The sequence below is a fragment of the Monodelphis domestica genome, chromosome 4 (assembly GCF_027887165.1).
Source record: "Monodelphis domestica isolate mMonDom1 chromosome 4, mMonDom1.pri, whole genome shotgun sequence".
NCBI lineage: Eukaryota > Metazoa > Chordata > Mammalia > Didelphimorphia > Didelphidae > Monodelphis > Monodelphis domestica.
The window spans coordinates 99,100,207-99,124,653 of NC_077230.1; the positions used below are offsets into that span (position 1 = coordinate 99,100,207).

The 24,447-nt window shown below is 37.4% G+C and overlaps 1 protein-coding gene and 1 long non-coding RNA gene across 4 annotated transcripts in view; one reads left to right on the forward strand and one right to left on the reverse strand.

Moving 5' to 3' along the window:
- Positions 1-9,951: 9,951 nt before the first annotated feature.
- Positions 9,952-18,622, reverse strand: LOC103097601 (uncharacterized). Its single transcript, XR_467277.3, has 4 exons — positions 18,505-18,622; positions 16,342-16,440; positions 13,722-13,938; positions 9,952-10,109 (listed from the first exon to the last, which is right to left on the reverse strand). It is a non-coding gene; the product is annotated as an uncharacterized LOC103097601 (long non-coding RNA).
- NCK1 (NCK adaptor protein 1) overlaps positions 11,391-24,447 on the forward strand; it is a 68,288-nt gene continuing 55,231 nt past the window's right edge. For 2 of the 3 annotated variants that reach the window (XM_007493918.3, XM_001365108.5), the window contains exon 1: positions 11,392-11,676. Coding sequence is in view for 1 of the 3 variants with exons in the window: in XM_056793661.1 (XP_056649639.1) it covers positions 15,663-15,719 (57 nt within the window). In the remaining 2 variants the exon portion in view is untranslated. Of the gene's footprint in view, positions 11,677-15,573; positions 15,720-24,447 lie in introns of all 3 variants that reach the window. The other variant, XM_056793661.1, reaches the window with a different exon arrangement.

Below are 24,447 nucleotides of genomic sequence, written 5' to 3' on the forward strand. Positions count from 1 at the left end.
AAGTAATGAATGCTGGAGAGGATGTGGCAAAGTAGGGACATTAATTCATTGCTGGTGGAGTTATGAATTGATCCAACCATTCTGGAGGGCAATTTGGAACTATGCCCAAAGGGCGCTAAAAGACTTTCTGCTCTTTGATCTAGCCATAGCACTGCTGGGTTTGTACCCCAAGAGATAATAAGGAAAAAGACTTGTACAAGAATATTCATAGCTTCGCTCTTTGTGGTGGCCAAAAATTGGAAAATGAGGGGATGCCCTTCAATTTGGGAATGGCTGAACAAGCTCCTGGCCCTACCCACCCCGGCAGTCTGTCTCTCACCCATCTGGCCTCAGACCCAGACGGCTCATCACCCCAGCCCCAGACCCACAATCGTGACTCCAGCTGGCTCATCACCCAGATCCTTGGAGCAGATCGCTCAGGACTCCTTGCGACCAGCTGGTAACAGTAATTGGCCATGTGGGCGGAGGGGAGAGAGGAGAGGGAAAGGAGAATGGGTAATTTTCCCTTAGGCTAAGCCTCCACATGGCTGGGGGTATTGACCACAGGGGGTTCATAGCAGGGGAGAGAGAAGAAACAGACTTTTCAAACAGACTTTTAAGCAATGGGCTGTTTAAAAGGATACCTTTTGACTGTTCTGGTAATTTCATTGATTTCACCTATGTGTCAGAAGAAAGATTCAGCCCAAAGATTCAACTTTGAATTTGCAAATGGGTGGCTCAGCAAACTAAGAACCAGGCTTAAAGACACATGGTCCTGGGTTAGAATCTGGCCTCAGATACTCCCCAGCTGTGGGTCCCTGAGCAGATCCCTTAACCCCCATTGCTTAGCCCTTACCACTCTGCCTTCGGACAATAGACATTTAAATGGATAAACACACCTAAGGAACTTTAAAGACTAAAGGCTATATTCTAAGGCATTTCAGACTCCAATGGTTTATATAAATCTCTGTACTCTATTGCATTTTTCTTGATTGTTTTAAGATATAACTTTGTGATTTTAAGTTCATATATTACTGGATTCAATATTATTATGTTACACTGAAGGTTGATTGAATTTATTTTGAATGTACTGAGTTTTGAATTTTTGTTGTTTTTTCCCTATAATTGTGCTGAAAAAAATATTATTGAATAAGCCTATATATGAAAAAAAATAGCCTTTCTATTTTTGACTTTGTAAATTCTCACATAGAGGATAGATGGACTTCAGGACTGGTTATAATTTTATAACCACCTTTGGAAATTTTAATATGCTAAATATCTCAAATTATTTTAAGGGTTTTTTAAATATGATTTTTGTAATTAAAAAAAAAATCTCTGGTTATTTTTGCCTACCCCTACTGCAAAGTAAGGCCAATAGTAGCTGAAGTGAAATACATTTTATAACCCCCAACTTCCCACATTTCTAAATATGTGAATGGAAGTTGGGCAGTTATTCTCAGGGCATTTGTATCCCTATAATCCTCCAAAAAAAGGAGCACCCCTTTATTTATACTCTTCAGCTCACTATTTTACTTGCACCAGAATGATATATAGATTTCTTGATTATGTTCTTAACCCAAGATGAGTTTTACTTTGTTTAAAAATATGTTTAAATACCAAGGTTGAAAGATTGCTATGTTTGTAAAAATTGTGACAAATGTCCATCAATTCATAGGTTTTTAAATTGCCATACAGCAACTTATATGAAATATGATAGTGTGTTTGTTTGCTATTGTAATTAATTGGGCTATTGAGAATTTTGGGGATATTGATATCTACATATTTGTACTTTCATATACATATTGTATTTCAAATACATATTGTATTTCTTTGGTCTTCTCAGAAATAAACAATCTATAAACACAGAAATAGATAGTCAATAGTGTCTCCCAAGTTGGATAAAGAAAACACTTGGCTTCCTCAGGTCTTTTCCTCCTTTCCTTCTACCTCAGACAGTGAGAGAGAGAGAGAGAGAGAGAGAGAGAGAGAGAGAGAGAGAGAGAGAGAGAAAGAGAGAAAGATGTTATCTCCTGAAGTCCTCAGAGAGAGATAGTCTCTGTGAGTCACTCTTCCAACTGCCAGAGATCAATTGTGACAGAAAAAAACCTTTTAGATTTGAAACTGACACTCTGTTTCAGCTCTGTTTGAAACTCCAATTCTTTCTCAACCCAGCTTCTCTACTTATTATCTTTAAACTAATATAACAAAACTTAATTTTTAATATCATCCTCATAGTACTCAACATATATACACCAAATAATATAGCATTCAGATTTCTAAAGGAGAAACTAAAGCAACTTAAGGAAGAAATAGATAATAAAATCATACTAGTGGGGGACCTCAACCTTCCCCTATCAGAACTAGATAAATTGAACGAAAAAATAAATAAGAAAGAAGTAAGGGAAGTGGATGAAATGTTATGAAAAATTAGAGCTAATAGATATCTAGAGAAAAATAAATAGGGATAAAAATAAATATACCTTCTTTTCAGCAGCACATAGCACATATACAAAGATTGGCCATGTACTAGGTTATAAAAACATTGCAAACAAATGTTGGAAAGCAGAAATAATAAGTGCAATTTTTTTCAGATCATAATGCATAAAAATCATAATCAATGAGGACTCATGGAAAGGCAAATTTAAAATTAATTGGAAACTAAATAATATAATTCTTCAAAACTAGTGGGTCAAAAAAATCAAAGAAACAATTACTGATTTCATTGAGGAGAATTATAAAGAGGAAACAATATGTCAAAATCTATGGGATACAGCCAAGCAGTATTCAGGGGAGGAAATGTGTATTCCTGAATGCATATATCAACAAGTCAGAGAGGAAAGAGGTCAATGAATTGGGGATGCAACTTTAAATAAAACTAGAAAGACAACAAATTATAACTCCTCAGATAAAAACTGGAATTGGAAGTCCTAAAAATCAAAGGAGAAATGAATAAAATTGAAAGTAAAAGAACCATTGAATTAATAAATAAGACTTGGAGTTGGTACTTTGAAAACAAAACAAAACAAATAAAATAGATGAAGTAAAAAGAAAGAAGAAAATAAAACAAACAGTATCAAAGATGAAAAGGAAGATCTCATCTCTAATGAATAGGAAATTAAGGCAAATATTAAGAACTGTTTTGTGCAATTATATGGCAATAAATATGACAGCCTAGGTGAAATGGGTGAATATTTACAAAAATATAAATGGCCCAGGTTAACAAAAGAGGAAATAGAATACTTAAACAATCCCATCTCAGAAAAATAAATTGAACAAGCCATCAAGGACCTCCCTAAGAAAAAAAACCTCAGGGCCAGATGGATTCACAAGTGAATTCTATCAAACATTTAAAGAACAACTAATCACAATATTATACAAATTATTTGAGAAAATAAGCAAAGAAGGGATCTTACCAAATTCTTTTTGTGACACAAATATGGTATTGATTCCAAAGCCAGGAAGACCACAAACAGAGAAAAAAAACTACAAACCAATCTTCTTAATGAACATAGATGCAAAAATCTTAAATAAAGTACTAGCAAAAAGATGATAAAAGTTATCAGAAGAATTATCCACCAAGAACAGGTGGATTTATAGCAGGAATGCAAGGGTGGCTTAATATTAGGAAAACCATCCATATAATTGACCATATCAATAATCAAACCAATAGAAATCACATGATTATCTCAATAGATGCAGAAGAAGGCTCTGACAAAATACAACATCCATTCTTATTGAAAACACTAGAAAGTATAGGAAGTACAGATGGACTTTTCCTAAAAATAATAAACAGTATATATTTAAAACCATCAGCAACCATCATCTGCAATGGGGATAAATTAGAAGCATTCCCAATAAGATTAGGAGAGAAGCAAAGATGCCCATTATCACCTCTCTTATTTAACATTGTGCTAGAAATGCTAGCAATAGCAACTAGGGAAGAAAAAGAAATTGAAGGGAGTAAAGTAGGCAATAAGTAGACTAAACTATTACTCTTTGTAGATGATATGAAGGTCTACTTAAAGAATTCTAGAGAATCAACTAAAAAGCTAGTGGAAATAATCAACAACTTTAGCAAAGTTGCAGGATACAAAATAAACCCACATAAATAATCAGCATTTCTATATATCTTTAACACATCCCAACAGAAAGAGTTAGAAACAGAAATTCCATTTAAAATCACCCTAGACAATATAAAATATTTAGGAATCCATTTTTCAAGACAAATTCAGGAATTATATGAACATAAGTACAAAACACTTTCCACACAATTAAAACTATATCTAAATAATTAGAAAAACATAAATTGCTCATGGGTAGGATGAACTAATATAATAAAAATGACAGTTCTACCCAAATTAATATAGTTATTTAGTGCCATACCTATCATACTACCAAGAATTTTTTATTGAATTAGAAAAAATTATAACAAAGTTCATTTGGAAGAACAAAAGATCAAGAATATCAAGGGAACTAATAAAAAAATGTGAAGGCTGGGGATCAAGAAGTATCAGATTTTAAACTGTACTATAAAGCAGTGGTCATCAAAACAATATAGTACTGGCTGGGTCAATGTAATAGATTTGGAGTAAATGGCCTCAGCAATATAGCATGATAAACCAAAAGATCCTAGCTTTTGGGACAAGAACCCACTATTTGACAAAAATTGCTCGGAATATTGGAAAACAATATAGAAGAGATTAAGTTTAGATCAAGATCTCACACCCTATACCAAGATAAATTCAGAATGGGTAAATAACTTAAATTTATTGTATAAATGGCAACATGTATATCTTTTGATTTTACATTTAAAATAAACATTATAGTGTTTTCAAATAGAAAACTTAACAGCTGAAATCAAATCCCATGAAAATGTAATAATACAAAATGTAGCATTTAAATTGATCATTGCTAGGTTACTTTCTGTTTCATCCTAGGGTTTTAGGAACCTCAGATGAGACAGGGCCTTAGCTCTATAAAGTTCATTCAGCCTCATTGTTTATCTAGAGCAGTCATATCCCTCACTCTCATATCTCTTTTTAATATTAAAAAAATAAATTTTACTGATATTTTGTTTTTACATCTTTCAAATTTCTTCCAGCATCTCCTCATCATCTGCTCTTAGAGAGCAATCCTACATAACAAAGGATGTTTTTTTAAAAAGGAAGAAAAAAAATTTTGCAAGACTGATAAATATACCGAAGAAGGCTGAAAATATATTAAAGTTTCTATACTTGTGAACTTCCTACTTCTTCAAGGGAATTGATAAGGGAAGTATCCTGTCTCTTCTTTGGCACCAGGCTTGTTCTTTGTAATTCTGCAATATTCATTTTCAATTATATTTGGTAGTTGTTTTTTCCTTTCATATTATAGTTATTGTGCATACTGTTTACTTGGCTATGCTTACTTCACTCTATAGAAGGTTATATCTTTTTGTACTTTGTAGTCATGACATTCCTACTTCTTATAGGATAGATGTTCTATAATGTGCTGATGTGGAATCTTGCAACAAGATTTAAAGAACATCCAATTCAAGGAAAGCAAAATCATGCACTATGTGGATGACATTTTTCTTGCATCCCCATCTGCTAAAGTTTGTTACCAGGACAGTAAAAAACTCCTCCTAGAGCTATATAAGAAAGATCACAAAGTTTCCAAATCAAAGCTACAATGGGTCATGCCTAAAGTGGAATACCTAGGATTTATCTTGGAAAAGGGGATGAGAAAGATTTTCAAGAAAAGAGTAGAGGACATACTGAAGCTCAGTGTGCCAAAGACTAAGAAACAACTGAGAGCCTTTTTAGGAGTGACAGGTTTCTGTAGACAATGGATCCCAGGCTATAGCCAAATAACAAAATGCCTTATGGACTTAACCAAAAACACAGTCACAGAACCTTTGAAACTAATGAAAGAGCACCTCCAAGCCTTGGCACAGCTCAAGAAGCAATCATAACAACTCCAGCCTTAGGTATTCCAGAGTACAACAAAGAATTCCATCTCTTTGTACATGAAGCAAGAGGCATAGCTTCTGGAGTGTTAGTCCAAACTTTTGGACCCAATTTTAGGCCAGTGACATACTATAGTACCCAGCTAGATATAATTGAGAAAGGAATGATTCCCTGTTTGAGAGCAATTGCAACCACAGCAACCATGATCCAAAAGTCATCTGATTTGGTATTAGGATCAAAACTTAATGTCTACTCTGCACACCAACTAGAATCCATATTGAAGAAATGTCATTTACAAGCTTTCACACAGCAAAGACTTTCTCAATATGAAATTGTGTTATTAAGCAACGAAAACATCACTTTAAAACGTTGCCAACCATTGAATCTGGTATCCTTGATTCCAGATCTGCCGTTGGAAGGGGAACCCATACATGATTGCCAAGAAACATTATCAGTAGTAGAAAAGCCAAGAAATGATTTAAAAGACACTCCCCTGGAACAACCCAACATTCAGGCCCAATCACTTCTGAAAGTTAGATCTGTTCTTGTTTGCTTTCTATCTACTGCTAAAATTCTGAATTAGACAAAGTAGGACTGATATAGAGTAGACGGGAGTGGGAGAATCCCTATGTCAGCCTCTGGGCCTGGCCGAAACTCTGAAGCTGAGGAAAAACTCCAATCCCAACTGGTTATTAAACTTTATATTATTTGAATTCTCAGTCAGATGAGTGGACTATCTTTCTGGACACAGAGGGAGCTGAACTTCAGTTCAGTCATTCCAGGACAAACAGTCCTTATTGGACCCCTGCTGCTTCCTCTTAGCAGGGGGCATCTCCCTCCTTTGCTTCACCCATCGATATTCCCTCTCTCCCCTTAAACTCCTCTCCTTAAACTCCTTCATACCCCCATACCAACCTCCCATTATCCCCCTGTTTTCCAATCCTCTATTTCCTTTCCCAAATAAATATTACACTTAGCTGTTTCTTAATTGGTGATGTTGTTTTTCACAATACACTGGGTACAAAATACATTGTGTAATTCAAGGCAAGGAGAAATTAGGGCTCTTTTTCCACCTTCCCAACTCCTAGATCTTGCCACTTATGGACAACAATGAACTATGGGTTCTTATTTCCAACTAGCTCAACTGCCTATTGGAAGGAAAGAATAGTGACTTTGAGGTTAGAGGACCAAAGATTAAATCCTACCTCTCTTTGCCAAGGTAAGGTAAATCCCCCTCCATGTGCCCTTATCTCCTGTTCTCTTGACTCTTACCAAATTGCCCCTTCCCCACTTTCATTTTTTCATTTAGCTTCAGTTTTTCTATGTGAACTGACTCTAGGTCTATTATCTTCTAAAATATCCATGTCTCTCCATTTCTTGAAATACCCTGAAATGAATCTATTACTGAGGCTAAATATTGTCCCATACCACTTCTATTTGTGTCTAAATTCCTTGAGAAAGCTTTCTATATTCAGTGTCTCTAAAATGTCCTCACCAGTTACAAGTGATGTGTCAATGACCATATCTAATGGCCTTTTCTCAATCCTGATTTTCTTGAACTTCTGCAACATTCAATTTAACATGATTTATAGCCTTCTTTTGATCACTATCTATTCTCTGGGTTTTCTTGACTTTGCTCTCTGATTTGTGACCAACCTCCTCAGTCTCCTTTGCTAGTTCTTTTAAGGTTAGGCAAAGTATCTGTGAATCTCCTCCAAGGCTCTGTTCTGAACTCTTTCTTTTTGCTCTATATTATCTCACTTGGTGGTATCATCAGCTTGCATAGGTTCAGTTATGATCCCTATGCAGATGATTCTCAGATTTATATATTTAGCTCTCATCTCTGCTGAGATATAGTAATAGTGACTCTTGGACATCTTGAATTGCTTGTTCCATTGGCATATTTTTTATTTTTTATCCTTGCCTTCTTTGTTAGTATAGATTCTAAGAGAACAAAAGCAAGGGCTAGGCAATTGAGGTTATGTGACTGTCCCAGGGTTATAAGACTGGGAAATGTCTGAGACTAGCCTTTAACCCAGGTTCTCCTGGTTCCAGGCCTGGTACACTATGCATTGTGCTACCTGTCCCATTGACATCTGAAACTCAAAATGAACAAAACATTCATTATCTTTTTCCCCAAACCTTCCCTACTTCCAAATTTCCCAATTATACTTCAGTTTACCTCTATCCTTTCAGTTATGTTACAAGGTTACTCTGTGGAAAGGAAAACTGAAGCAAGTTTTGGACTTTCTGCCACTTAGGTGGAACAAATAGCAGTTTGCATATCAGAGAGAAGATATTGACAAGAATGACAGTTGGTGGGGGGAGGGGCAACTTGGAGAGTATCAGTTGGTCTCCTGACGTTCTCTCTTCCTGGCCCTCAGGCTGGAAGGAGCATAGAAGTGCCTCTATTCCTGGATTGTTCCCAACTGTGTGCTCTACCTGGATTTCTGTGATTTGAACATCGAACATCGAACATGAATCGGCATCGAACAAAAGGATTTAAGGGGAGTAGTTTGAACTATAAGGCAGGTCTTTAGAGCACTAGCCCAAAGAGACAGGCCCAACCAGCTCTGAAAGTCAGAACCTTTTCTTCCTCTTGCTGTCTGCTGCTAAAGACTTTGAATTTAAGAAAGCTAGCACAGATTAGCATAGATAGGAATAAAAGAAACCTTCCACCAGCCTTTGAGGCCTGGACTCAGCTCAAAAGCTGAGAGAGACTCAAAACCCATCTGGGGAAAAGTACAGGGAAATCCTTATTCCCTCTACCTTGATACCTCCCAATCTAAACATGTTATTAAAATTCATCTTGATTTAAATAAACAGTCAGATAAGAGGACTATCATTTCAGGGGGACATAGAGGGAACAGAGCCCAAGGACAGCCATTTCAACCAGATAGTCCTTATTGGACCCCTGCTGGGTGACCTTGATGGTGGTGGTGGGAGGCTTGTCCTTCAGAAGGGTCCCTGTTTTCCTAATCTGGGGTATTTTCAACATCAATCAATAGAGAAGAAGTCCCCTCAGGCTATCATAGGTGGCCCATTTTTCGGGAAACCCAATTTTCAAAGACAGACTCTCAGCAGGGAGTATCTCTCTCCTTTTATCTCACTGGCAGCCATATTCCCTCTATTCCTTCAATTTCTCCATTCCCTGTTACAAAATCTTCCTTATTCCCTGATACCTCTTCAATATCCCTACAATACCTTTAACTAGTACAACTGCCATTCTCAATTCCTTGCTCTCACTCACTCCACATATCCAGACACATAGTCAATCTTTTTGCTTCTACTTTTCTTGCTACTCACAGAGCTGCCATCCTATTACAGGATGGCATACTACTTTACATTTAGACTATAACAATATATTTCTGGCAGATCTCCCTGACTCAATTATGTCTCTCCCCTCCAGTCCCACTCATTTGCTAAGTAATTTTTCAAAAGTGTAATTCTGACTTCCTTCAAGACTGAGTTCAAATTCTACTTTCTGTGGGACTTTCCTGGTCTCTACTCCCACGCTCTAGCTGCTGCTGCTGCTTTCCCTTTTCAGACTATCTCCATCTACTCTGTTTATATCTTGTATGTATCTAATGTTTCTCCCATTAGAATGTATGCTTCTTGGGGGCTTCTTTATGTCCTCAAGATTTAGCATAGTGCTGTACATGGTAAATGCTTAATGAATGCTTTTTGACTACTTGATTATGTGACTTTGGCCAAAATCACCTACCTCCCTGACCCTCAGTTTTCTGATCTATAAAATAGAGATGTTTGACTTGCCACTTTAAGGTACTTTCTAAGTTCTGGCTTTATGGTCCAATGCCTACAACCCTGGTGAGTGGAGACCCCCTACTTTCAACATCTTTTTTAGCTCTGGTTCCAATCTTTCTTCTTCCCTAGATAGTTCTTCAAATAGTATTATTCTTGATTGGGGAAAGGATTGGATTAAGAAGGATATGAGAAGGGAAAAGAACCAATTTAAAAAAATAGTTAAGCTGGAGAGTTAAGGAAGACAATACCCAAATAGGTCTTTACCACAGACTATTTCTATTACTTTCAAGTGCTACACATTTCCAGTGATGGTATTCAATATCAAACTTCCTTTCTTCCTTTTTTTCTCTTTGCTTCTTGCTTTGCAGGTTTTTTTGATTGTTTCTTTGCATTTCTTCTCTCTTTCTAGCGAAGGTCCTAAAGAATAGATGGAGACAAAATAAATCAAGAAATGACACATTTATAGGTGATTGAAACCAATTGCTTCCATGAGTGCTGAATCCAGTGAAGGGACTACAGGGTTTCAAGAGATGTGGGTTTAAATCTTGGCACTTATCAGACAAAGAGGAAGTGAGATGAATTCCAGTCCTTAGCACAGTGCCTGGAACATGGTAGATACCCAGTATGTGCTTGTCTACTTGACCTGGATAAGTTACTTAATCTCCCTAGGTTGTAGTTTCTTCATTTACAAAAGGAAGCGGATTGGACAAGATGATTTCTAAGGTCCTTGTGGCTCTAACTCCCTTGAATACATCCCCTTAGAGTTGTGTAGTCATCCTGGCTATGGGACCCATTAAGTTTTCAACCTTGGTTCCACCTGAGAAGGGAAAGCAGCAGGCACCCACGAGGAAAAAACCCTGGACCCAGCAGGTGTCACGAGGTGAGATATGGAAAGAAGACAATGACAAAACACTGATGAGCTTTTTTACTTGTCAGGTGAATGTCTTGGCTTTGTCACTACCCCCACCCCCTTTTTTCTTTTGTAAGCAAAAAAGGAAGTTGTTAGATTGGAGGTAGTGAGAAGTCAATTTCTCAGGACCACAGGCCTTATTGTTTCGATTCGTGTGTCTTTTTTGTTGTGCTTCTAGTTGATGAATTGGGGGTGAGAATGAGGGTACCCGCCCTTCTGGGCCCGAATGAAGATGTATTCACATTTACAACCCAGCGCCCCACTGCTTCCACCGAAAAACTGGGCCGTAAAGACTCTCTCCTGGGGGGTCTGGGAGGGATATCCTGCAGACTTTCTGCCCAGAGATGCTATTACTGCCGCTGCCCCGCCTAGGTACAAGCCAGGAGGGAGGTTGCAATTTGAACAGCCAAGGTCAGTGTTGCAACTACTGGGGAGGAGGGGGAATGAATGCCTAAAGGAACAGGCAGAGCCAGCTAGGGAATGACGAAGAAGCGATTTGCTGCCCTTTTTTGGTTTTCGCTCCCACCCTCACACGACAACCTTAAGAGAGTAAACGAATGTCATCTACCATCCTCCAAAGCCCATTCACCAACCATCCCATTCTCTTCCTCTCAGCGCGCGCGCACAGGCGCGCGCCCCCGGTACCTTTGATTGACGGACAGCTCCGCCCAATCCCCGCCCGCTCTCCTCGCGCCCCTCGAGTCAGGGTCTTCGAGCCAATCCCTTATGGCCAGGCGGGAGTTTCCTAGGGGCGGGGTTCCAAACTCGAGAGTAGGAGGAGGAGCCGACCAAACGGATCGGAGCGAGGCCGCCGGGGGCGGGGGCCGGTGGGCATCATGCACGCGCCCGTGCGCGTTCTTCTAATCGCACTCCTTCCCTCCCTCTCTCTCAACCGCCCCTCCCCCTCCCTCTCGGGCTAGAGCTACGCGGCGGTGCCGAGGCCTCTCGCCCGGTAACGGCCGTTCCCTCCTCCCCCATCCCTGCCGCGACGGCGGCAGCAGCAGCGGCAGCGGTAGCGGCCTCCTTTTCCCTTCCGGCTCCTCGGCTGAGCGGCGACCGTGGTATCCCTACGGGGTAAGTGTGGGGCGGGCTCGCAGGCAGGTAGCCCGGCTGCCCTGAAGTTGGCCCCGGGTGGGGGGAGGGCAGGCGGGGCTGGAACCACGGCCGACGCCGTCTCCCCCCTCCCCCCACGTCCTCTCCTGCTCCCTGCCTCATCCCACTGCGCTCATTCTGCTCTTCCTGCAGGTCCTCCCTCCTCACACACCCTTCCTGGGCCAGCTTTCTCGCCCGGTGCATCCATCTGCTTGTTCTTCCCTCCTGGTCCTTGTGGATCACTTGTATAGCCTGGGGGGAGTAGGGGCAGTGGTGCCAAGTCGCCGCCGCCCCTTCTCGTCTCGGACCTTCTGGGACTAGAGACGAGTCAGTCGGCTAGTCAGTCAACAAGCATTTACTGAGGGCCGGGTACTGGGCTAAGCCCTGGGGATGCAAAGAGAGTCAACCCCCCACCCCAAAAGACAAACCCCAAATCCCTCAAATAGTCCCTCAACACAACCGCACAACACGGAGGAGTCCTTGCTCTTCAAGAGTTTCCTTTCCAACTGGGGACACAATATCTACATCAGGAGAGCTTAACCTTTTTTACCCCATTTGGGGGGTTGCATACTAATAAGACCTCTTCTCAGGATAATATTTTTTAAATGTATAAAATACTCAGGAACTCAGAGGAGACCGATTATATTTAAATATATTTATCAAAATATTTTTTAAAACCACCAAATTCGGGGACACTAGATTAAGAATAATCCTTGTAATTTGGGTACAACATACTTGCCAAAGACAGTCTGTGGAGGTAACTTGAAAGGGGAAGGTGTTAGCAGCTAGGAGACTTACTTAGAAAGGCGGGATGATGGAGGGGAATGGGAATGCCATTTGATAGGTGCTTTTGATGCAACTATTGTGATTTTTGTGTGTTTTTGTATAAAAGCTTAACTTAATAACAAAGTTGAGAAGAATTGGGGAAAAGATTTAGGGGGAAGAACTCTACAAGAGTAATTGTGGGAAGAAAATTGGGATTTTCAAAACAATCATTTAAAAGTTAAATGTCAAATCTGGCTTCTGACATTTCCAACTGTGCAGCCCTGGGCAGGTCACAGCTTCAGTTGGCTTAGCCCTTACCTAGTATCTCTTCTAAGAAGGGAAAGGTTTTTTAAATAAAATAAAATAAAAGTGGTCTGGGTTTTTACTTTTAGCCCTACCTAGATATTAGGTAGCTCTAGGAGACAGGTAGCCTAAAATTGAAAACAACATGTTCCAGTGGAAAGAGGACATTGGATCTGAAGCAAGAGGAACTGGGTTCAAATTAACTGCCACATACTACCTGTTTATCAGCATAAAAATTATTTTGACTTTTTGGACTTTAGTGTTCTAATCTACAAAATGAGGGGATTGGATTTGAAAAACTAAGGTCATTTCCAACTCTATGATTATGATTTATGATCCTAAAACTAGAAGCTCTTGCAGAAGATAGGAATAGAATCATATATGAAAGAAGTTTCAAGTGATTTTACACTATTAAATTTATTTTAGTTTTTTAAAAATAAGTTTTAATAAAAGTTATAAATATAATTATATTTACATAGTCATATTATAAAATTATATTTATGTGAAACTAATTTATAAGTCATAAAATAAAGTTATAAATAGAAATACATAAATATACATATAAAATATAAATATATATTTAGATTTTAAATAACATTTATGTTTTTAATTTTTATATTTATAATTTATAAATTTAGTATCAATCAAGCAGTAAACATTCATAAAGTGCCTACTTTGTCTCAGGTACTATGCTAAACACATGAATTGCTTATTTTTGTATCTTTTTAAGCGCCTAGTCCTTTTAAACTGTAAATCTCACTGTTTATTATTACTGCTAAAGAGTACATTATGTAACAGTGGTGACCTACTACTACTATGGTTTTCTATGTAATTTTCCAAAGTGTCTATCTTTAACGAGACTGTGGTCCAAACAGAAGACAATAATAAAGTACAATACATTTTGTGTGTGTACATTTTACATATTTATATGTAAGCTCTATTAAATATCTCAATCATACCTAGGGTACAGTAAGTACTCAATTCAAGATTTGTTTATTCATAGGAAGCTGTTGCAGTTCATCTAGGCCACACAGTTTTTCCAAAGTTGATCCATGACCAATCTCTGAAAGTCTATAAGATCTGTATTGATAGTTCATACTTATTAAAGCAGGCTTTCTTGTATCCCAGGGACTTGGAAAGGGTCTTGAGAAGTCATCTGTTTCATCTTTCTGCTTCCTAGACAAGATGAAAAAGAAATCACCTGTGAAGGGATTGTGTGAAAACTCAGTTTCCCTCTGGTTTCTTTGTAATGCTCCATAGATCTTTCAAGGCTGGAATAGATTTCTTTTGCTCTAGGCAAAATTTCTTCTGTTTCTGTGTTGGCCTTTTCTTTTTCTTTTTTTCCCCCAGCTCTCCGAGGAATTAAGACTTAGGTGGAGTAGGGATTGGGGGAAGGGGAGAAAGAATTAATATTTATATAGCACCTACTATGTGTCAGGCACTTTGCTAATAACTATAAATATCTTATTTGGACCACATGACCCATTTTTCTCTTGAAAAAATTTTGGCTATTTTGTTTTTACATTACTTTGTTTCCCTACTTCACATCCAGAAAATCATCCCTTATAACATAATAAAAAGGAAAGAAAAGTTAAAAAATTTTTATAATATAAAATTCATTATTATACAATACATCATTCAAATCAACATTATGTGTTGTCATCCACCCCCATAAACCCCTACTCTTCAAAGAAAAGGAAGTAGATTCTTATATCACTTTTTTTTGATGTCAGGCTTTTTCATTACAATTAGAAACATTCATTTTCAATTTTTTTGTTCTCATTTAGGCTGTTGGAGTTACTGTGGATATTGTTTTTCTGGTTCTCTTCATTTTGCATCAGTTCATATAAATTTCTGTATTCCTTCTGTGTATCTTTTCTTATATCATAGTCCATTTTATGTAAAAAAAAATATATATATATATATACTATTTGTTTATATTTATATGCTATTTGTTTAGCCATTACCCCATTGGTAGGCGTCCAGTTTCTTTTCAGTTCTTTGATACTACAAAAAGTACTGCTATAAATACACACACACACACACACACACACACACACACACACACACACGAGAGATATCCTTGTTGTACCGTGGGATATCTTGCTCAAAAGATAATTTTCTTAGTCTAATTCCAAAATGATTTTCAGAATGGCAGGATCAATTTACAGCTCTGCCAGTTGCACTTAGTGTGCCTTTCTTTCTATAATTCCATATGCTAATTTGGTAATTCAACAAATATTTATTAAGCTCTGCCTTGTTCAAAACCCGGAGTTAAGGCTGAGGTACTGTGATTCAATTGGTTATTTCTGAAGGGAAAAACCCAATAAGCATTTATTAAATGTCTACCATTTGCCAGTAACTGTGTTAGCCAAGGAATGCAAATACAAAAGTGAGGTGGTCCTTGTACACAATGAGATTACTTTCTGGTTAAGTGTTCCCACCTCAAGGGAAGAGATCATCTGAACAAAGTCTGGAGATTTTAGAATACTGAAAACCTAGAGAGCCAGTCCTAGAGACAGGAGGACCTGGGTTCAAATGTGTTTAACCCCAGTTGCAAAGCCTTTACTAGTCTTCTGCTTTGGAACCAACACTTAGTATTTATTGATACTAAGACAGAAAGTCAAGGTTTTTTTCCCCCAGAAAGAAAACCTAGTGTAGATTGTGTTATAGCTGTCAAAAAAAAAAAGTAATTGTTTTAGATTGCATTTAAAGGCTCAGTAGTTACAAAGAAAATATAATCCCTGTGTATTTTGCCCTGGTCAGGCCTCAAATGGATTGTTCTGTTCAGTTCTGGCCTTTACATTTTAGGAAGAACTTTGATAAACTGAACAGCATCAAGAATACAGCATCCAAGAGTGTCAGTGAATGTATATTTTGAAGAAACTAGGGATCTTATCATGGAGATGGACTATCAATTCAAAGACTTGTTTGGCCAGTGTTGGACAAACACTGAGGTGATGGGGATCAGGGGTTGTATAGAAGTAGATTTTTGCTGGATGTGACAGAGAATTTTCTTATGAGAATTATGGAAGAGGAATGGGTTGCCTCATGATATGAAATATATTGTTTCCCTTTATTAGAAGTTTTAAAAGCAAATGCTAGATTAACATTTGTTGGATTGTTGTAAAGAGGATTATCATTTAAAAATATTACCTACATTTCCCCTATATATCCCCGAATATCCCTTCTCCCAGGCAGCTGTCCTTATTACTAAGAGGGCAAAAGTTAAACAATCCAACCAGCTCTGACATATGCAGTGTTTCATGGCCATCCTTCTCCACCTTTACAAAGTAAAGGGGAAAGTCACTTCATATCTCTAAATTGTGACCCAGCCTGGTCATTGTAATTTTATCGGATTCATAGGATCATAGATGTAAAGCTAGAAAGGGATCTTAAAAGAGATTTAATTTAATCTTCTTATATTACAGATGAGGAAACTGAGGCCCAAAGAGGTTAAATGACTTGTCCTTGGTCACACAGGTAGTAAGTTGCAAAGTCAGGTTTCAAAAATGTCTTTCTACATTAAATCTTTCCATTGTACCATGATATTTCAAGTATTTTTTGTTTTATACTTACATCATCATAGCTGTTTATGTTGTTTTCCTGGTTCTGATTACTATATTTTGCATCTGTTCATATTTTCTTCTCATGTTTCTTATAGTGATCAATCATTATCTGTTAAATTCATGTTCCACAGTTTGTTAGTCATTTATTCTTCTACTGATAGGCATTTTTGTTTCCAGTTTTTTCCCCCCTATAAAACATGCTGCTATAAATGGTTTGTTGCATATAGAGCCTTTTTTATGGACTAGAATAGATGGCTTCTGGGGGTCCCTTTTAACTGTGAGATTCTGTGATTTTCTAGAAAGTCTTATTACATAGAAACTTGTAAATCAGAGGATGAACTCCTTAAATTTTTGTATCCCCTCTGTTCTATATTACAGTAAATATCCTCACCTTTTTGCTTATTTATTGTTACATTTTCAGTTGCTATCTCCTCTGTGTTTATGCATCTACTTGTTTCTTCAGTTCAGATTACTTGTTAGTGTCTTAGACACAGTGCTAGAAAATAGTCCTTGAACACAACTAAAAATAATTACCTCTTATCCGGGTGTTTTGACAGAAATAGGGTGATTTTGTGATCATTGGTACTATTCAGTATCATTCTTTTCCCTCTAAGTTTTTGTACCAAATGTAGGATGGAGATCATGCAATCTTGTTTCATGAAGACTTATTTAAATATCGAGAATCATTTTTTCCCATTAAAAGCAGCATTCTTGTAGAATGGAATTTTAGTTACTGGAAGTTCAATCTCATTTTCATAGATGAATAAACCAAAACTCAGAGAAACTAAGTGGTTTGTTCAGGTCTACTTCCAAAGAAGTAGAATTAGGGATTAAGCCCTAATCTTCTGACTTCCAAGGGATTCAGTGCTGCCTCTACTGCAGTATGATATATATCATTGAATTAAGATCATAATGCTAGCTCTGGAAGTGATCTCAGAAGTCATCTAGTTCAATGGCCTCCATTTTACAAATAAGATAGCAAAGTTCAGGGAAGTTCAATTCATAAATTAGTACTACAGAAGTAGTATTGGAGGTAGAATTTGATATGCTGCTTGAACTCCTATGTCAGAGCTAGAAGAGTTATAAAAAATCATTTCGTCAACCTCATCTTATTAGGTACAGGTAGTGTGGTAGTGGGGAATAGGGGAGAATAAGCATTTCTGTGGTTTCCATTATGTGGCTGGCACTGTGCAAATGTTACCTTAATTGATCCTCACTACAGTCCTGTGGAGTAGTTGCTATTATTATCCCTATTTTATAGGGGAGAAAGCTGAGGCAAACAAGAAGTTAAGTCACTGAGGCAAACAAGAAGTTAATTGACTTACCCAGATCACACATCTAATAAATATCTGAAGCCAGATGTGAATTCAAGTCTTTCTGACTCCAGGTCCAGTGCTATTGTCTACAGAACTGTGGTGCTATAAATGTAAATGGTTACTAAAAATTGACATCAGGAGACCAGAGTTTAAATCTCATCTTCGTATACATTCTAACTGTGTGACTCCATAGGCAAGTCATTTCAAAATAGTAATAGCTAACATTTATATAGTGCCTTCTATGTGCCAGGCACTGTCCCAAGTGCTTTTTACAATTATTGTCTCATTTTAGCTTCACAACTACCCTCAGAGTTGGTACTTTTATTATTCCAATTTAATAGTTGAGGAAACTGAGACAAACAGGTCAAATGACTTGCCTAAGGACACATAGCTAGTAAATGTCTTAGGCTGGATTGGATCTGATCTTCCTGACCCCAGGCCCAGTGAGCTCTTTCCTGGGTCTTCATTTCCTTATCTCTAAAATGGATGTGTTAATACTTTCGTGTTTTACTTCACAGATTTGTTGTGAATTAAATGCTTTATAAACCTTAAAACACTAATAACTTGTATTTATAAGTATTTTATTTACATTATAGCCATTCAGAGAATTGCAGCTTGTTGAAAATAAACCATTTATCTAGTAATTGGGTCTAAGAATGGTTTTTCATAGACTGTCAGAAGAGAGACAATCTTGGGAGAACATCCAGTCCAGTGAGTACGGGGGGAGTGGGGGGGACGGGCCCTGTCCTTAGAGACAGAAAATCAGAGCTCTAGAGCTGGAAGGGACCTCAGAAGGCATCTAGTCCAGACCTTTCATCTAAAGATGAGGAAATTAAGGCCCAAAGAGATTAACCTACCAGCTCAAGGTCTTCTTGTGAGTTCCAGTTCCATATTCTTTCTCTTGTCCTGCCCTATCAGGAGGGTCCTGTATTCCAAGGTGGCCTCTCCCCTTTTACTATGTGACCTTAGTTAAGTCATAGTCTCTGAACTTGAATATTCTCCTTTGTGAAGTAGGGATAATATGTTTTTCCTGCCTACCTCGGAGTTGTTTTGAAACTCAGATGAAACGATGGTAGAAAGTATTTTGTAAGTTATCAAGCAGTAGGAAAATATTAACAATTAGCACTGGACTAATCTTTTTACTATTAATAGGCTTGCCTTCTCAAACATAATGAATATTTTTCAGTTTATTGGTGCAAGGTTCATTTTTAGAAATCACATAATAAATATTTTGAAATTTATTTGAATAATTTTTCATATTTATTTTATAGCCACACCTGGAAAATAGGTGGGAGAAATTTGGAGTCATTGGGAAATAAACTACAGCCAAATTAATAATGCATATTGAAGGTATATTTTTTGCCATGAGATATTTATCAGAATCACCAGCATTAAAAATTGAATTGGGTTAGCATTTTTTTCTTTCTGGACCAGACCTATGATTTCATTGGTGTAAGGAACTTTCAGTAAGGGAAACTGTACTAATTTGGACTTGTAAGTGCAGTTTTGTCCCACTTTCTCTTAGGATTCAGATATTATAGTGGTCACAGCTAGTACAAAAGTGTGTAATTATGAGGGACAAATGAAGAACTTGATTTGTAACCTCACATTAGGGAAGGGAAAATGGGAGTGAGGAGAAATACTAACGATTATGAAAGAGAAAATAAGATGGAGTCCCATATTTCCGTAATAAAAAATTTTGATGTAGAACAGACCAGAATACTTCTCAAAAATTCTCAGTTTACTCTCTGATGTATCTGGTTGAACTAAAGAAGAATTTAAGCTACCCGTAATGGTTTTGGTTTTAGAAGTACAGAAGGAAACAAGGATAAGGTACTTGTACTGCCCCAGTTGTGAGATAAGCATCTTTTGAATTCTTTGCATAGGAAGCCTTTATATGGGTCTTTTTAATTTCAAAGAACTAAAATGACTAAGGTGTGTTCTCAGTATCTGCATTATAAAGTATGAACAGATTGGGAGTAGGGAATACATGTTAAGGATAAAAAGTGAATAGAGGAAAAGAAGGGAGGAAATTAAGAAAGACAAAAAGCAACAGTAAATATTAGTTTGTCCTTTGGATGCTTAGTTCTGGATTTTTAAATACACTAGATTAGTTATTCCTACAGAAAAATGAGAATTAAATAGCCACGAGGAGAGTAATAAGTAGTCTGGCCGTTTCTTTGTACAATATTGCCAAGAGAAAAGAGAAATCTTGTTCCACTTCTGTTTTTTGTTTTCTCTGAACCATCTTTTGTCATTGGGCCCAATATGTAGTTTTTTAAGCTATCTCTTCTAATCATGCTTGGCTACCATAGTGCCATAGTGGCATGGCCCTTTGCAAACCTTTCAACAGTAAAAGGGTTTTGAGCATTGAAAATGGATGTGGGAAATAATTTAAAAATCTGTGTTCTATCTAGCTACCTTGTTTTGTTATTTTAAGTTTGTGTAAGGGTTATATGTTGAAGGAATGCCATTGTGACCAGTACACATTGTTGCCATTCCTTGAAAGTCAGCTAGGTGGCTCAGTGGATAGAGTACTTACTAGACCTGGAATTAGGAAGACTTAAATTCAAATCCTGTCCCAGATACTTAAAAGTTATGTGATCTCTTGGCAAGTCATTTAACCTCTGTCTGCCTCAGTTTCTGTAAAATGAGGATGATACTTCTCAGGATTATTATAAGTATAAAATGAGATATTTGTAAAGCATTTTGCAAACCTTAAAGCACTATAATTTCTAGCTATTATTGAGAGTGAGACAGGTATACTGAATCCCAAATTCTTCTCCAGGAATTTGATTCATAGAAAGATGCTGGAAGATATGCAGGGTAAAGAGAGTATATTCCACATTTACCAGTTTCATATAGTGATTGGGAGCTAGGAAATCAATTATTCCAAAGGAATGTAGAATGTGGAACAGGTAAGGAATGATCTGATTATGGAATTAGGATACCTATTCAAAAAGTGGAGATAAGAGAATCCAAAGTGGTATTGAGTACTTACAAGACTTACAGTATCATTCAAACAACTGACTTACGAATATCAGTTGGCATTGATACCATACATCTTCCTGTGGGATCTCCTAGGATCTTCAGTATTAGTTTTGCATGAGTACTGAAGATGGTGGGCACAGGTCAGCCTTTATGACAAAATTTCTAAGTATTCTTGGTAAGGCATCCTTAGGAGCTCTACTTATAGGCAGGAATGGATCTGGAATAGATTAATTCATATTTATTCCCCCTCTTGAAAAGGGATGGGTCAAGGGCAGTGAGTGAGGTTGAGGTAGCTTGGTGGATAGAGTGTCAGGCCTGGAGTTGGGAGATGGGTTCAAATCTGGCCTCAGATACTTCTTAGCTGTGTGAACTTGGGTAAGTTACTTAACCCTATTTGACTGCCCCTGGCCTTTCTCTTAGAATTGTTAAAACAAAAGAAAGTTGTTTTTTTTTTAAGGGATTGATCTATCTTTGACATATTACTGTGCTAAACTTTGTATGTGCATATGTGTGTTATGCATGTGTAGATGTATAAACACATTAAACATATATAAATATTCATAGTAAACTCTCCTCCATTTCATATGAGTGATGTTCATTTGATCCTCAGTGCTTCATCTTTACATATTCTTCTCACTTTTGCCAATTATCAGAAGTAACAAGCTCCTTCTTCCTTTCTATAAAGTATATTATTCTTTGAACCATTTCATCTCTTTATACTCAGACCCTCAGAACAGAACCAACTAGCTTACTTCCAGCTCCTCTCTTTTTCTTATTTATTTTCTTATTTAACTCTCTCAATATCCTTTGAAGACCTTCTGATTCTGAAGGGCAGGTGCTTCTTTTACCTTACTAGAATCTTAGAATTATATGTACATACAGTGCTCTCCAATTGTTAAAATAAATGTACCTTTTTAGATTTCTCTGGACTCTTGTGAGGAGGATTTTATTTTTGTTCAAATCTCATATATCTGTCCAAGGGAATCACCAGCCTCTCAGGTTTATAATCTTCACTACATTAAGCTCATTCTGTCCCACTCCATTTCATTAATTCTACCCTTCTTAATACACCTTACATTAGAACTCTTATCTCTAGTTACAGAAGCACACTACCTCAAATTCTGGCTCTGAATACCTTTTGCCTGCACTATTACAAGGAACTCATTGGTCTCCTTGCCTCTTATTTCTCCCCACTCAAGCACATCCTTCATATAGCCTTCAAAATAAAGGTCTAAAGCCTATATGTGACCATGCATTCCTCAGTTCAGTAGCAATCAAAACATCCTAGGATTTGGGAATGAAAATACAAAAGAGTTAAGTAATCCCTACTCTTTCTTTTTTCTTTCTTTTTTTAAAAGCGTTTGAGTCTATTGAAAGTATAAGGATGAATTACTATCTGATCCTACAGAGACAAGCTTTAACTGGATCCATTTCTAGCCTGAGTTGGTTCACCATGCCTTGGACAATCTACTGATCCTTCAATGTTAGGGGGGTCACCTCTCATATTAATTCTAAACTTAGTTCAGACACCCAATCAGCTTTGTCCATTATAGCTCAAAACTCTGGAGCTCAAAAGATCAGCCAACTTCAGACTCTCTGGTAGCTGGGATTATAAGCAAGGCCCATTAAGCCCTTACTCTGAATAACAACCACTTATATTTCAAGGAGTATTAATTTCATCAGGAAATACCAGTGATTCCCTATTGCCTCAAGATTAAAATATAAATTCCTTGGTTGTTGTTTGTCCTTTATTTTCAAAGAGGACTAATGACATCATATAGTAATAGCTTGACTTTGTATGAATTGGATTTATGTAAAACAAGAATTACACAAAGTCTTCTGCATCAGTTTCTCTTCCAGAGTGATCAGAGTCCAGTGGTAAGACAAAGGATGGCTGGGGATGCAGTGGATGAATTTGGTGTTTTGGATGTTGATGTTAACAAACCTGATTGGTACAATGGATAATGCTGAACCTGGAGTCAGGAATACCAAACTCCAGGTCCAGGACTCTGTTTATCCCTCAGACATTTACTAACTATGTGACCTGAGAGGCTGGGAGAATGGTGATTCCCTTGAACAGATATGTGATTTGAACAGAGATAAAATCCTCCTGAATACTTTATCATTACATCAAACTCAACATGTCTGGTCCGAGCTTATCATTTTCTCTTCCCCCAACCATTAAACTAGTTCTTCTCTCTCAAATTTTCTCTCTCTTTCCTGTAGTATTTATTAAGCACATATATGTACATTATGATCTAGACCCTAATGTCTAGGAACAAATGATTATATGCTTTCTTAAATCCCAAGATTTGACCCTACTCCCAGCCCCAAACAAATGTCTGTATAGATTTTTTGTAAAATTAGTAAACTTTTATTTTTTTTTTCTGGTGGAGGGTAGGATTTTCCTAATCTTAAAGGGCTCTAATTCTTACCAGTGTCAGTTCTTCTGTTTTGGGTGTAATTTTTAACCACATCCTTTTACTCAAGCTTATTCCGGAAGTATTTATGTTGCAGGTGTTTATTTGATAAGCTTTGAAAAGCATTGTCATTTAAAGTTGTTTGTATCTTAGCATTAGCAAGGCCAGTATATTTTAAGTAGAATGCAAGCTGTTTTATATCAGATGTCATCCACTAGCCAAATTTCATGGAATGTCTACATTGTTCATTCTAAGAGAATTTGATTGTCAAGAAACCCTTCTAAAAATCACATAACTATTCTGCAAAAAGCTATTGCCAAAATAATCTCATTCTGAAATAGCAAGTAAAAAAGGAGTACCCTGAACATATGGGAAAGAAGGGAGACATCCTGTATATCTTTGCCACAACTGCTTCCTGTGAAGCTCCTGGATGTTTTTGTTTTTCTTTCAGCAGGTGCTTTGTTGGAGCTTTAGGTGGGAGTTGAGGATTATTATATTCAACCTGGATAGGCTATAAACTCTGAGAGTATAAGAATCCTGCAGAGATGAGGGGGAAAGCAGATGGTTATAAAGTGCTTTGATTACCAAGCAGGATTTTATATTTCATACTAGAGGTTATAGGGAGTTCCTGGAGTTTATTGAATTAATTGGAAGGAGAGAGTGACATGGTCAAATCTGTTCTTAAGGAAAATCGTTTTGGCAACCCAGTATAAAATGGGCTAGAATAGCGGCACTTGGTGTAGGGAGACCAAGCAGGAAGATAGTGTAATAGTCCAGGCATGAAGTGATTGAGGGCCTGCATCAGGTTGGTGGAAGTATCAGAGAAGAAAAGAGGGATTATGCAAGTGATGACAACAAAGTTAAAACTGAGAGACCTTAGCAACAGATTAGATATGAGTGGTGAGAGATTGAGGAGTTAAAAATAATACTTAAATTGAGGTTTAAGAATAACTAAATAGAGATGATAATTGAGTCTCAGGAAACTGTTGAGATCATCAGTTGAAATAGTTATTGAAGGAGAAGAGTAGAGGTCCCAGGACAGAGCCCCCAGGGATAACTACAGGCATAACCTGGATGAAGATCCAGCAAAGGAAACAGAAATGGTCAAATATGTAGGAGAACCAAGAGATAATAGTGTCCTGATGACCTAAAGAGAAAAAAGTGTCAAGGAGAAAGAGGATGATCTATAATAATAGAGACTGCAGAGTGATTGAGAAGGAGGAAGATTAGGTGTGGTAATAAAGAGATCATTGGTAATTTTGGAGAGAGCAGTTTAGTTGAATGATGAGGGGTGTGTGTGTGTGTGTGTGTGTGTGTGTGTGTGTGTGTGAGTTATTGGGAGATTTGAGGAAGAATAAGGAGGTTTGGAATAGTCATTGTGGTGAGTAG